The sequence below is a fragment of the Numenius arquata genome, chromosome 7 (genome assembly GCF_964106895.1).
Source record: "Numenius arquata chromosome 7, bNumArq3.hap1.1, whole genome shotgun sequence".
Taxonomy (NCBI): Eukaryota; Metazoa; Chordata; class Aves; order Charadriiformes; family Scolopacidae; genus Numenius; species Numenius arquata.
Window position 1 is genome coordinate 59692619 of NC_133582.1, and position 15523 is coordinate 59708141.

General features: G+C 38.9%; 1 protein-coding gene across 3 annotated transcripts in view; it reads right to left on the reverse strand.

The window, feature by feature from the left end:
• Positions 1-15523, reverse strand: part of PHF14 (PHD finger protein 14) — a 150394-nt gene that overhangs the window by 56788 nt on the left and 78083 nt on the right. The window contains exon 17 of one of the 3 annotated variants that reach the window (XM_074150634.1): positions 8093-8664. The exons of the other annotated variants lie outside the window; for them this stretch is intronic. Coding sequence (XP_074006735.1) covers positions 8652-8664 — 13 coding nt within the window. The 3' untranslated portion in view covers positions 8093-8651. Of the gene's footprint in view, positions 1-8092; positions 8665-15523 lie in introns of those variants that run through there. 3 annotated transcript variants of the gene reach the window in all.

Below are 15523 nucleotides of genomic sequence, written 5' to 3' on the forward strand. Positions count from 1 at the left end.
TCCCCTACCTAACACAAAATAAAGCATCACGCTATTTCTAACTGATTTAGTGTATTTTCAGAGCTTAATCCTAAAATCTACACCTGACTTCAAGCAACATTAATTTAGATTTTTTTCTGAAGTGAGTGTCCATAAACACAAGTGTTTCTACATTCAAAAGAAAATGTTTCCCCTTTAAAAATATGCTTCGCCATCTCTTCTTCCATCTTTTCCATTTCGTACCTAGAACGTGGCGTTTCCCGACTGCACCTTCAGCCACGTTTCGGAAGAAACTGGGGGAATTAGCGAGGCTGGGTCGAAATAACCAGAACGTCATGAAATTAAACACAGATCAGGAGGCGCCATTCTAAAGCTGAACGGTTTTAACATTTATTGTCACTAATTTTTATCACTTCAAAGCCGTTCAGTTTGGCAGAAGAAAAACCGCATTTTCTTAGAACGAGTTAAAAATATCTACATGAAAGTTTTCGAATCCTAACAGCTTCTATCTGCAACTGCACAGCTGAGGAAATGCAAATAACAAAAGCTTATTTTCACGTGTCGAAATATAAAACACAAAAAGCTGCACAGTGACAAAAATGAAACTACACCAAATATTTTTAAACACTTCCTTTTTATTGGAACGCAAATTCTGTGTTGCGGGACACAAATTCACTGATTCTGGGGAACGATGCTGGGGAAAGAGATGAACACACACCGTACCGTGGTTAAAGACGACGCTCGGTCTGGCATCTCTCCGCCAACACTGACTTGGGACAAAACGTGATGCTTACACACATCGCAGTCCAGAAAAAACTGGCATTATTAATTGCTAATTCTGAATAAAAACCTTATACCCAGGTTAAAATGGCACTAGTAAAACGAGATTAAGCCCTTAAGCGTATATTATTACTTGTGTTCTTTTGCCTCGCAGCATAAAATGATAGAAAAGCCACTGTCCGATTCAGAAAATAAGGAAGCGACACAAAATAAGGAACACTTTAATTAGAGAATGGAAGTGTCGGGTCACCAAAGGTGCGATGCTGACAATCTCACAGCCTTCCAGTAAATGCACTCACGGATCCATCACGGTACGGACGCTCACAGAGCACAGGAGCCACGCGCCGCTGTCATTTACAAACATCATCCGCTTCCATCCCGAAGATGGCTGAATAGCACGAGATAAACTGTGGGGCCGGCGGGGGGAAAAGGGAAAGAAACCACTTCCTCCGCTTTAAAAGCTCAGGTAAAATTTGCACCCTTGTGGATTCAAGGTCACATCTTCAAAACAGTCCTGAAAGCAGCAAATCTGGTACCTTGCTATTATTTGTGGATAACATTTTTGGTGGGGTTGAGTACACGACTTACAAACGCGACGAAGTGCCCGGCCAGCTCCTGCAGCTCCCCCCAAAACTTCGGGGAAAAAAAAAAAGCAGAGCCCCACACCAAGGCAAGCCAACCTAAAGCTCCGAAATTACCTCTAACTGACAGGCAATTGCTTACGATCACTGTTTTAACAAGCCTGAAATTACTTTATGCATCAAAATTAGAAATCGCCGGGTTTCCTCATCCCGGTAATTAACGAAGATAGATACATGCCCACTACAGACCGAGAAAATGGGGTGTGAAGAAGAAAGGTGAATTCTGAAGGAGTTAGGTTCATAAATTAAAAAAAGAATAAAAGCAAACATTTTTTCCCTCATAAACGTACGGGATGCAGGTCGGCTACATCTTCACAGCAAGAAAGCTTGATTAGGCATTTCCATACCTGAAATACGTCTGCTTTGTTCGTTAATAAAGTGATCTCCATCTGCTCATGCCCTTGGACTGTTTTTATTAGGTTTTTTAGCAGTACAGCTGGCTGTGCTCAAGCCCTACATCACTCTGCATTTTCCTGTTTATAATTAACTAATTATGCTCTAATCAATAGTGTAGATACTGATTTTACAATGTAAATGAGATAAATGAGATAATGGCTGGGGTCAATCTCATTTTATTTACAGAGCCCAGCACACGCATCCAATTTCATGACGTTGCGTCTACCTGGACGGGAGGGAGCCTTATCAGTTGGCCTGCAGAAGTCTTCCCGTGACCACTGGGGAAAGAAAGAACCTCTGCTTTTAGAGAGGAACAGTGACTGCAAACCCTGCCCATCGCTGGCACGTCTCTAAGTCACCGCTTAATATCACCGAAAAGCACAAAGAGCTGATTCAGCCGGAGTGAAGAAACCTCTTTTGCATTCACAAGGCAGCGTCACCCATCTACAGCTGTGAAAGTAATTACCTCCACGTCCCCGAAACACAACATTAATAAGCTAATCTTTAAATACAACTTTCCAAATATGCTTCGGAGACTAGAGAAAATCTCTCACTCACGCACGCCGTCTGCAGCGTCGCGGCAAAAGGTGCCGTGTCGAACAAAACACAGAATTGCAAAATACACACACTACTCCCTGTTCATCACAACAGCTCAGAAAGATTTAGGTTAACGGCAAAAAAAAAGATAAAACTTTGACACACTATCGACAAACCATCATCACCGTTAAAACTTCTCATGTAAGCCTTCCTCTGGCAAACTCAGAAGTAACTAGAACAAAATTAGAAGGAATCTAACCCAGAATTTTTAAAGTCTTAAACACTTTTCATGCATCTGCTCCCCCATCAGTTGGGGGGAGGCAACACGGTGGCTTCTCCACCATCTGTGTGGGTTTGGCTTTAACTATTGATATACGTCTTTCCTTGTTCTGGACCCCATTTCTGACTAAAGGCTCTCAACCCCTGAGGAAGGGATGCTGCTTCTCAGGCTCTCCCTCCCCTTTAATCCCTCAAGTCTCAAGTTCTGAGCTCCTCTGAAACTGCAAACTGTAGATTGCAGCACGTTCTTGGGTTCAGATGAACAACTTCAAACCAGTTTAAGGCACCGTCATCGTTTTATTCCTTATTAGTGGCCATAGGATAAATCCAAGGTCAGGGAGCACGTCAGCGTTCCCAAAGGAACAGAGTAAGCTGATGGAGCTCAGGTGAAGTCCCACTGTAGGACCAAGGTGACCGGCTTCGAACTGGAGCGGGTGAGGAGCGCTCCTGGGACACCTAATTGCAGCCAGACCATGACAGGGATAAATTCTGGGTGATAGGAATGAGTACTATGGGATGGGTTATATCAGCAATTCTTACATGTCATGTCAAAGGCAGCATTTTCCTGTGCCCTTAGTTAAAGAATAATTAAACATCTAATGGTGAAATAACTGCATAATTATATATTTAGCGCACTGTTATTATATGCTGTCCAAAACTTACATTTATTCTACTTATTGAAGGAGGACCCAAAACAATAGTACTTTTTCATTATGGAACAGGTGGAAAACATTCTTCTTTTTAGCTTTCTCTTCCGACATCTCTTGAAACAAAGTGAAGATACGTCTTCGTATCTTACCTTGGCATTCTACACCCAAAATCTTCAATTCAGCCCCACGGATTCCAACAGAAATTGCTTTCACTTTGCCGTGATACGTCACAGGCCAAGCACAAACCAGGAGTGAGGCAGGGCTGTGTTTAAGACACTAATTTAAAATATAAGGTCCAGATCCTCAGCAACTCTTTTGTTTTCAGGCAGAATATTGTCAAAGGAGAAAACTATATTAAGCATAAAATGGAAAAAGCTGGTTTTCCTCATCCTGATTTCTACAATTTTTCCCTTGCCTACGAGGGATACACCAAGTATAAACAGATGCTCAAGTCATCTTGCAGTTTCTGTTCTACGGAACAGTTTTAAGAAACTGTTAGCACCAGGATAATTTAAAAGCCTTCTCACACAGGCCAGCCAAGCTTTAGGTGACTTCACCATCAGGAGCGTGACAGATTCCAGCACTAAAATTCCTAGGTGACTGCACATGCACACAACGTTGAATACAAACCAGGATATAGCCCAATTATATGGCCTTTTCTAACACAGGTACTGGTTATCCTGAAAGGCTCTCGATCTCCAAAGATGCTTAAAATTCAACTGTATATTAACTCTAAGGAACTCGATCTAGTCCTACTTTGGGTGGGTGGCTAAAAGGGAGGTCTGCCAGAGGCTCCTTCCAACCTGAATCTTTCTGGATTCTGATATTTTCAAAATTTTGATTTAAGTAAATGAAATACTCTTGGTGGGAGGGACAATGCTTATGGTATTGCACAAAATAATTAAAAGCCACATTCAGATTTCTTTTATGCCAGCTACAATCAGTGCAAACATACAAAAGGAGTCCCTGACTTCCACAGTTTATAATGTTAGATGAGACAGTTACGCCTGGAAACGAGAGGGGAACGGCTATTACTGAAATGTGAGGGAATATTCCAGCCACAGGATGATTATTATATTCTTTTTTTTCATATTTACCCACTACTGATGAAGACAGTGTACGGGCAAGACGGACACACGGCCTGACAGAGCCAGATGAGCTCACTGATCTTCAGCTAACCGTGGTCTCATGGTAAAGAACCTACAGAGTTTTGGATGTGGGAAACTGTATAATCTCTAATTTACTCAAATTTCTGTCCAAACTCAAGGGCATCGATAAATTGACTATTTTTTTCTATCTAGCATTGAATAATCCTGTGGGAAAGCCTTCATTCACTAGAAGGATCTATGCTACCCTTTTCAGCATCTGCTAGATGAATTAAGTTATTTAAAAACCCTATATTTAGCACTAGTTAGAATATGCAACAGCAGGAATTTCTATGGCTTTGACCTCTAGGAAGTTCTACTTTAAAGCAAAAAAGGTAAACAAAACATTAAAAAATAAATTCAAAAGGAAAAAAACATTTTATGTAGCTTCTACTCCCTACCCCCTCAGACGCTTATCATCACATAATCTAAACATCAAATACTTTATTCCAACAGAACTGACAAATAGTGTCAATCAGTTACACCACAAATGAGCAAAAGAAAATAAGGATTAATCTGGCAGACATTTGTGTAGCTAAATTTATTACACTAAACCCAAAACTGCCACCTCTCCTACTTCATTTAATTAATGTTTTTTAATAGTAAAACAAACAACCCCCCCAAATCCAAAAAAACCTAACACTGATTATTTATGGGTAAGGAAGAACTTGAATTGCTTTTTTATGAATGGTCCACAAGTCAGATGTTTCATGAAACTTAGTTTGCATCTACACAATGAATTATAAGAACACTATAAAGAAGCTTTATTTACTATACCTGTATGTGAACACTTTCCTTTCAGCAAGAAATGTTCACTTCTCTCTCTCATAGTAGTTCAAAACTATAAACACATGGCTTTGACAAATTACTTTGCAAAATTCATGATGGAGAATATAATGATGTAAACGCTGTCGTATGTGTTTGCTTTTGTTCCTATTATACAACTACTGTATAGAACTTATATTTACAGTATTTTTAAGTTTAAATTAAGTATTTCTGTGAAGCTAATGCCTCCAAGACACGTATTAAGAGAACGCTACACAAATTACAATCTCAAAACCCTCCAAAATATTTTCTTTCTTGGGAAAACTGGGCAATTCTGAAAGAACCAGGATAACTCCCTTGACAAACGGAAGAGTATAAAATTTAAGAAAGCTATCAGCAAATACCGCATTAGTTTTTCTGAAGTACATCCTTGTCGTAATACACGACTGCATCTATAGTGCCGTTCTCAAATATTCATAGGAACAAGTACACAGAAGGGTGTATTGTCTGTGAACTACTAGAGAAGCCCATTACAGTTTTGAATATTGCCATCAAACTTCTTTCAAAAGGTGAAATATCAAGCGTTAACATCTGGCTTTCCAGAAAAAGAGAGGTAAGCAACAATGATTCATGTGAATGAGAGAGAAAGGGAGAGAGAGGCTGAAAACTAAATACCTGATGTCAAAAGAAAGTGCTAAGGAAGAAACAAAACTCTACAGAGCTGTACTGGGGAACAAACACACAAAATACAGCAGGAAATCACCTCAGGATATCAAGCTCCCCCAGGGGAGTTATCAACAACACTCAAAACAGTTTTTAACACACATTAGTCTGCCCTTAAAATCCTCCAACAGCAGAGATTACTCAACTCCCCTAACAAACTTCTCCAGGGCAATTATTCTTATTGTTCGAAAAAAGCTCTCTCTTGCCGAACCCAAATCATCTTGCTACCATTTGACTTATTTTTGGTCTGACCAGAATTGAAGAACAACTTCTTTTTTCCCTCCCTCACAGCAACTTCCCTCTTCATCATCTTTGTATTCATTTAGCCGTTTGGAGACAGACTCCTCAGTCTTCTCTACATTAAAGAAATCCAACTATTTTAAGCTTTTTTTATTCATTTATGTCTCCCGTAGTCTTCTTATCATTCAATTCCATTTGCTTTTCTCTACATAATTCCTGCCAAAGTGGACAAAATACACTAGCTGAGACTTTTCCAAGGGTGAGATACTGGTTTTCGGAATATTCAAGAGGAGTATTTTCATGTGTTAAATATAACACCTCTCTTTGTACATCCCAGGTACGATCAGTTTGATTCACGTGATCCGGAGTCCCCCATAACCTCCTTTTTTGAAGACGTACCTCCTGACCAGCTAATCTTTGTATCTTAATCACTCCCTAAACAGTGATTTGCCTTTTTCTTTACTGCACTGAATGCTTTTCCTGGATGCTTGCTTAAAATTTCACTTTTAATTCTAACACTAGGTCCCTCAAATCATACCGGTATCACCTGCAAATGTCACCAAACGCTTCATTCCAGTACCTAATAAAGTAAAGCAAAAAATGACCAAAAATACAATAGTACTGAACTGGATCCAGGAGAGTCCTGAGTGGAACCCAGAGAGTGGAATATCACTCCAATTCGGCAGTGAGTCCATGGGAACCGGTCAACTTCTCGAATCAGCTACATATTTTATTGCAGCATAATTAACAGAATATTTCTGTAGCTTATTTAGCAGAATGTCACACAGAGATATATTTTAAAAGTCTTACTAAAGCCAAGATATGCTACATTTATCATTCTCTCCTGCTCACAATACCTAGACTGTGCGAGTTTAACAACTGAGCATAAATCACAGTAAACATTACTTTCTATTTTTCCCCCCCAAACTCAGCATGATGTACAGGTAAACACCTTTTTTCCCCCCTCATCAGCACAGCGTTTGGATATAACTTCTGATTTCCAGATTTCTGGATAAGTGGTCACTAAACTTGGTCTCTTCTTCCTAAAATGGATTCATGGATTCAAATTCGTGCATTAACATCTATTTCCCAGTGCAGATTTCTTTATTTTTTAAGGTGACTTTGTGTGCCTTGCCAACACAGGACAGTAAGCATTTCTGATTGTTCAGACAAAAATCTTACTCTGATATCATCCCACCCCCTTCTTAAAACAAAACGACGTGTTAGACATCAGGTTAATTTTATTTAATATAATATCCAAACATGAAATGCCCTGGTAAGATATAACTCGTAGATAAGTATACACAAATTTGTATATTTCTCCTATTACTTATTACAGCATTTAATTTCTTTCTTAAGTTTAAAAAATATCTTCAAATGGAAACGTGCCTTAATAGATGACAAAACCCACCGTATCTCAAGAAATTCAAAGATTATATGTCATCAAGTTACACGTGTGATTGCGTTTGAGCAGGATTTTCCCGAGCAAGTTGGAGATGAGAGCGATGAAGATGCCAACACACTGCTACTGGAGATTTAAGAACCGGATCGGTACCGTTTGTAGATCAAAATACTATGTCTGCATCTACCAGGATATATAGGGACGAAGCCGAAGATCTCAGTTGTGTGATCAGTTCTTCATTCCTTCCCCAACTTACACAACAATTTCGTATTTGTTTTGTGAGGAGACAAGCTTGTCTTGGACACTGCCAGAGAAGTAAGCCAAAGAAAACAATTTTGCATATACTCAACTTTTTTCTTCAGAACTTTTTCAGAAAGCAATATAGGCATAGTTCTATTCAATCGAGTGTCTGAAGTCAGAAACAATTAGTGCATACTAATAAGCATAAAATCAATTTTTCCGTGGCAAATCTATTCCTTCAGAATAGTAAGTCTCAAGTGTTTTACAGGTCTCATTATCACGGAACATATTTTTTTTTTTTTTTTTTTTTTTTTTAGGAAACAATCCTTTTTACAGTAAGGTCTATGTACAACACGGTGTTTTCTATGTAGAAATATTCTTATTAAACTGCATGTAAGTAAAGCAGCAGGCGGATGGCAAACCGGTGCTTAATTCATTCGGTATCACCATAGAGGAACGCACAATATTTAAGTCCCACAGGCTTCTGTCACTCTTCAGTGAATCCAAGCATCGTATAACATCATTTGCCAACGAAGCACAGGGGAAAAAGACATTACTTAATAAGACAATTCTGACAAGACATTTATCCGGGATTTTTCAACAATGCACATATGAAATGTTCCTGATTAGTGCAAAAAAAATATGCAGGCAAATTAACTACCTTGTCAGTCCAAATAACAAACCAATCAATTACATTCTATCCAAGCCTGACAAGCAAACTCAACTTTTTGTCAAAATAAGCTTATAGTAGAGACAAGGTAGCTGTTCTCCTTTACTTTAGGTACTCTATTGAGAGCTTTATCCACATTTAAAAATCCTATTATAAAAGGCTTCCACGATTGCCTCCGAGGATGAGTTGTGGCAGAGTTGTGTCTCATGAAGGGTATCTACACAGTAAAGTGATAAGAAAAAAATATTAACATTGAAAGATCATAGCAGCTCTGCTCTGTCTTATGAAACATTTTAACATCACACTAAATGCAAGCAAAGTGTATCCTCAGATCCAAATAGATTAAGACACTCAATTCCAAGAGTCTCTAAGTGTCAAAACGTTAAACTGAGTTAAGTATAAGCATCCTTTTAACTTTTTCATAAAGAACAAAGGCAGTCCACCAGAAGACAGAGAAGATATTCTTTTTTCTTTTTTTAAATCATAAAAGCAACAATTTAGTACAAGTAGGCTGGACTGTGCAGCTAGTGTTTGCCTCAGATTTGAAACCCACACCAATGCAGCTCTGGGACTGACTACATGACAAGCACAAACAACGTGGGCACCGCGTTACGACCTTAAAAAAATGCTTGTTTTATAGAATAGCATTTGAAAGAAAATAAGCATTAAGTAAGGGAGAGCTTCTTTCATAATGCAGTGTAATAATTCAGTACATAGAAAGCTTCAGTCACTTCTAAAACAATGTCTGAAGCAATGGTTCAAAATTCTTCACAGCATTTTTTCCCTACTTGTACATCCTGCCTTTTGACCCTCTCATGACATATGTACTTTTCAAGGATGCTCTTTTTTAAAAAATAAATACAGTTTTAAAGCACTGATTCTCTATATTTAAAACCTTTAGAACTGCTTGCAATACAGCAAATTAATGCAACTGATAGCACTGTGAGATTTTTAAGTAGGAAAAAAACCCTATGTTGTCTTTAAGCTGTGCTGGCATATCAAATACACATCAATTTTCAAAGAAAGACCTATCTAAAGTCTCCAATGCATTTGTTTTTTTGTTTTCTACTTTGAAACGTATTAAAGTAGAATTGTAAATAAAAAGGAATTCTAAACATACTTTCTGACATACAAAATTCTGACATACTTTCATAAAATAAAAACCGTAACAATCCAATGAACAGGAGCGATAGTGTCACCGCATGTTCCAACAACAGTTCTTTCCAAACTGATTTTAATTTTGAGCGTAAGGACTTTGTGTCTAAGAATCAGAGAGACAGCAAGGAAGCAGTACGCGTAAATCCATTTCAGTTCTCACGCATTCGAGTGCAGAAACCCGAGGGGCAGCATCAGCAAACAATGTGAGAGAAGCTCAAGGTCTTTGTGCCACCTCTGTCCCCTCTGCACCAGGATGAGCAGCTGCGACCGTGCACCATCAGGGACGGGCTCTGCCCTCTCTGGGCTGGCAAGGCTTGGGTAGAAATACAGGGATCCATGCTTTTAATGCAACTTTTTATTTCTGTGTCCTCAAAATGAGCATGTATATATATACATACTCATATATACGTTAGTATATGTTCTTATATACATGTCTACGTAGTTATAAATATACTTATATAAATAAATTTATATTCATAAATTAGTATTACATTAAAATGACATGCTTTTATATATGAAAAAAACTTCATAGTTAAACTAATAAAATAGTAAGTTAAATTTTAACAACAAGCTCACAAATCGAAGTAATAAAAGACAAACAAGGCTCACAGAGGAAACATGTAACTGGAGAGCAAAGCCAAGATCCTGATTTTTTGTAGTGCTTTACGTAAGGCTGCCAGAAAACAGGCGTCATTAGGAAGTATAACCAACCTATACCTGCAGCAGGGATTCCTACAATATTTCTTTGTATTGCATTTTTATTGATAACAACATATCAAGAAATTTTAAAAAACACTGTGATATTTACTGATACAAGGGGAATTTACTTTTTAAATGGTTGGACAATTTTTCCATTTCTACTGTTGTTAAATTTTGACTTGACATCATTTATTTTACATGATTTCAGGTTAACTTCACCCCTCTCATCTCCAAAGTATTATTTAGTTAAGGAATTCCTACTGCCTTTGTTTAAACACAGTTTTAACCAGCAACAGATTGGTAAAAGCCAAAGGAATATAAATAGATAAATACAACAGACTTTTTTTAAGCTTGTAACCCCCAAACCCATCTGATTAGTGACTACTAGTTTTGGAGAATTACTTACTAACATTTTTTCCTGGGATCTCCCATGCTGATGTTATTTCTCCTATTTTACTCCCTGTGTACCGTTTCACCCCTACGTACCATTTCCCACCCCCTCCCTCATCCAAGGAACCGCTCCCATTCCCACACATCCACTCTGATTTCCACTGACCGCAGGAACCAGAGCTGCCTGCAATATCTCGTCTTGCTTTTTCAGCCTTTAGTTGGGAAAACGATTTACTGAAAAATTCCAAAACAAGCACAGCGAGCAAAACTGAAGAGTTTTCCTCTCTCACCAGTAGGTGGAACAAATATGAGACAGAAAAGAGCACCACAGGTAACGCCATAATAGACGTTCTCAACAGGGAGGTTCCCAATTGCATATATGGTCCTTTAGAAGAGTTGCTCTCTCCCAGCTCTCCTTCATTCCAAGACAAAAATCATTACGGAAGCCCTTTCCTTCAAGTTTTGGTACAAAGGGAGAGAAACATGTCAAGGTCTCTCAATGTCCTCCCTAACGATAAGGGGCTGTCATCTCCTTCCCCCGTTAAGTGAACTTATAATGGGGAGGAGTATATGAATATCTACAATTATAGAGGAAGTGCTGACAGAGACCAGTTGTAGAAGGCAAGGAACCCTATCTGCGCTAAACACCAAACCATCTGAAGGTGACATAAGTAATATGCATTTTTAAAATTCAGGCCTTGGTCCCAGGAATTAATGTCCACTCACAGCGACATTAAGGGGATGAGAGCTACAGGGAAAAAAACCCACAACGGATCCCCAAAACAATGATGAGCAATGTGTCTTCTAGACATTGCTAATTACTTCAATTCTTCTCAGTATCGATCAAGTTATCAATATTAATAAATGGTTCCCGAATGGTTATGGATTTCTATTTGCTAACGTACACACCGATTTGCCTGTAAAAAAAGTTATCTGCAGGAAAAAACATCACTGAAGCACCACTGGAATAGAAAAGCTCTGCTTCTTTTTAATAACTGGCAAACTGGAGCATAAATAGTGGCATTTCGAGGTAGTCACTGCACAAACATATTGACTGAGGTATACAAATAAGACTAACAATAGTCCTGATTTACAGAATTCTGTTCTCCAAGTACTACCGTGCCCACTTCAAAACAAGAACACATTTTCAAACTATTTCAAAGCCTGGAAGGAACAACATATCCCATACAAAAGATTAAATAAAATATTGGTATCGTGCCTGTGAAATGGTTTCATTTGGTAATAAAAGCGTCATTTTCCTTCATTCTGCGCTGCCTTTGTGAACACAAGCTTCTGAGAACCCATAAAAAAAAAAATTCCAGTCAATACACTCAATACTCTACATGAAACCCAGCTTTCTCTTTTAAGAGACTGCATTTACAGACCTTGTCACAACAAGGTCCTTGATGTTATCGAAGCAATTTCAAGATACTTTAATCATTGGCAAAACTCAGTAACCTGACAAGAGAAATTTGGGCCAGGAAGATTTCAGTAACTTGAAAGGAAGGTTATTGACTGATGTAATTTCATTTGGATGTGACTGAATCCAATTGATCTGGGTTTTTGCAATGCATATCTCCCCTCTGCAGCTGTCTCTATCTGATTCCGTCTGTGAGGACTGACTATCCCTTTCCACTTAAAGCAAAACTCTTCCTTCTCCCTGCTATTATTTGGAACGAGCACACGAGGAGAGCATTTTCAAGTTTAATCTCTGTACTCACTGTAAGAAGAAAATATACTCAACTGAATGCCAACCCGTGAATTCAACTTGTGAATCTTGTGACTGGCAGCATATTCATTACATAGTGAGAAAAACAGGTCATAGAACATTAAATTATTATTAGAATCATAGAATGGTTAGAGTTGGAAGGGACCTTAAAGACCATCGAGTCCCACCCCCTGCCATGGGCAGGGACACCTCCCACCAGACCAGGTTGCTCAAAGCCCCATCCAACCTGGCCTTGAACCCCTCCAGGGATGGGGCAGCCACAGCTTCTCTGGGCAACTTGGGCCAGTGCCTCACCACCCCCACAGCAAAGAAGTTCTTCTCCAGATCTCATCTAAATCTCCCCTCTTTCAATTTAAAACCATTCCCCCTCATCCTATCGCTCCACTCTCTGCTCAAGAGTCCCTAAATTAGTACTAGTAGTATTATCATTTACCAAAATACTGAGTTAGAGCTTGTGTAAGATAAGGTCGTATGACAGTACAAACTAATTCTCAATCCCAACTGCACAATAACATGTAATCTAAACTGGAACAGATTGTATTTATTTTCAGTTGAGCACTTGGATGCGTTCAAAAGAAAAAAAAAAAAACCCGATCTGTATGCAATGAGCATAATAATTTATAAACACTGATACAATATCTATGAAATCACATCTTCCCACACAAGCTTGGCTTACAACAGCTTTAACAGAAGTAGGAACTTCACAATTAAAATTAAGTTTAAACAGCACAAATCTCAAAGAAAAACTCTCAAAAAAAAAAAAAAAAGTGGTCTAGATGGGGAATTAACGAAGCCTTGAGGGGAAGTGAGTGGGTCACCACCCGTGGGGTCCTGCTCACGTGTGTTGCTGCTCTGCTCAACATCACGCACCTGCTGTTTAAATGACTAAGTGCCATCTTCCCCAGCATACTGCGATGCAGGGCGAATTTATCAATGGAACGTTACTGCAAATAAGCCAAAAGTCAGCAAGATAAAACACAACTAAAATTGACCTGAAACCGTGGAGCTCAGCAGCTTAATGCACCATTTCCAACATCATGCCTTTACCACGCGCTTAGTTTTTCTCAGTTTTTATGCTGTCTTGGGTTTGAAAGCGAACAGATGGGAAGTCTTATTAAATGCATATCTATCCTGACAGCAAAGTTACACATTACGTTCAATTATTTCACCCAGCAAGATGGATTTAACAAGCAAAAATGTCAAAGCAACAAAAGAAAAAGGGAAAGGCAATATAAGCAAAGAAATTTTCAAAAGCTCTTTTATCTACAGAAGTACACACCAATTTAAGGACAGAATGTTTTGAGTTATGTGAAAGTTGGTCTTTTAAATCAAAACTTTGTACTTCTTAAACAATTAATTGAAATGTCGTTTGCAAAACACTTCTGATTCCCTACATAATATGCATATGATTTGAAAAGTAAAATTTTGCCTTGCAAAAAAGCCATTTGGTATTTGCTCACACAGACCGGGGTTTATTTCCCCCTTGTTTTTGTTTTTATTTCATGCAGATTGAATGAAGTGAAACAAAAAAATTAGGAACAATCAAATCAGATCCAAAAAAAAAAAAAAAAAAAAAATCAACCTCAGTCCTTCAGTGCCTTCCCGACTCCCTTTACCGCAGAAGATGCTATGAGTAATTCAGCTTTTATGTCTATAATCTATATGCTTTAAAGTTTAAAGAGTTTTAAGGTATCTCTAGCGGCAGGAATATTCAGGCTGCTCTGAACCAGCGTGAGCCCCAGAGCTTCCCATAGAAACCTTTGCAGAGAGAACCCAGAATCTCACCCTCGGCATCAACCTCTGTCTGAGCCCAAAGCAGGCGAAAAAGGCTTCGGATTCTCTTGATGATAATAGTCACAGAGTATCTTCCCAGCAAAATTCTCTCTTGCACAAACTGTGTGTAATTAAGACTTAATTTATCACTAAAGTAAGTCAATAGCATCAGCTCAATAAAAATGTTTGGTTTATATATTACACAGTATTTTTATAAGGACTGTCACTCGCTGTACTGTAAGATCAGTGCACTCTTCCTTAAGTGCTACACAGATGTACTAACACGCCATTAATCTTTCAGGTAAAATCTCAAGTAGTATCATTATGATTTGTTACAGAAAAGTAGATGTAGTAACTTTTGTGGGCTGGCTCTTTATCACTGGGGAGAAGTGACTTCTGAAAAGAAAATCTAAATTTCATTGCAATGTCTATGTTTTAGCACTCGACGGTTCCCACCAGGGTCTGAAGGAGCTGCGAAGCCACCGGACCGCACACTGTTCTTCATGCTGCTGTTAACGCAAAGGCAGGCCTAAGCCACCGAGTTAGCCATCAGTTATTGATGGTTTATTGAGACCTGTGAAACATTCAGAACCTCCTCTGTGACTTCACTACATTAAAATCTACGTGTGACTATCAGAGCACCACAAAAGGAGCCGAAGCAGGAATCCCGGTTTCCCGCTCAGCTCCTCTCTCAAGCACGGGTCTCGTAACAAGCCTGAGCCGTCCCACCGAAGGTAACAGGCTTCATAAACTATTATTAGTCTGCTCAGTCTAAAACACAGGCTTAGGGCTAACAGATGGGTATTCTTTCTTCCTTTTAAAAGTAATTTCTTCTTCAGGACATTTATAGGGTTTTTTCCTCCCCAAACTCCCACTCCTAGAAACCTTAAAACCATAACAGCTCTACTGTGAGCCAGCCAAGTCCCTACAGCATCACGTGGAACCTCTCTACCAAGCTGCTGTACATCACAGCCCACCTCAAAATCCATGAGGCGCTTGCTGCCATGACTGAGAAATGCAGAAATCAATTAAGATCAGGTTTTATTTATAGTTTACACCGAGAAGATTAATGGCACTACTGAAACTTTATTGCTCATTGGAACATCGTGTCCCGAGAACAAAGGGAGGTGTAAGTACAGCCTCTTATCACAGTTACGGTTTAAAAATTACAGAATAATTTACTACTTCTTAATCATGAATGCTCCAAAAAGCTGTATCATGGCTTTGGAAGAGGAAACGTTGGCTGGACAAAATAACTGCTGTGCAGAATCCTGCAGGTGGCTGTCATGAAAGGGACAAGTGAGAGAAAAAGGTTATCAAATGAGGG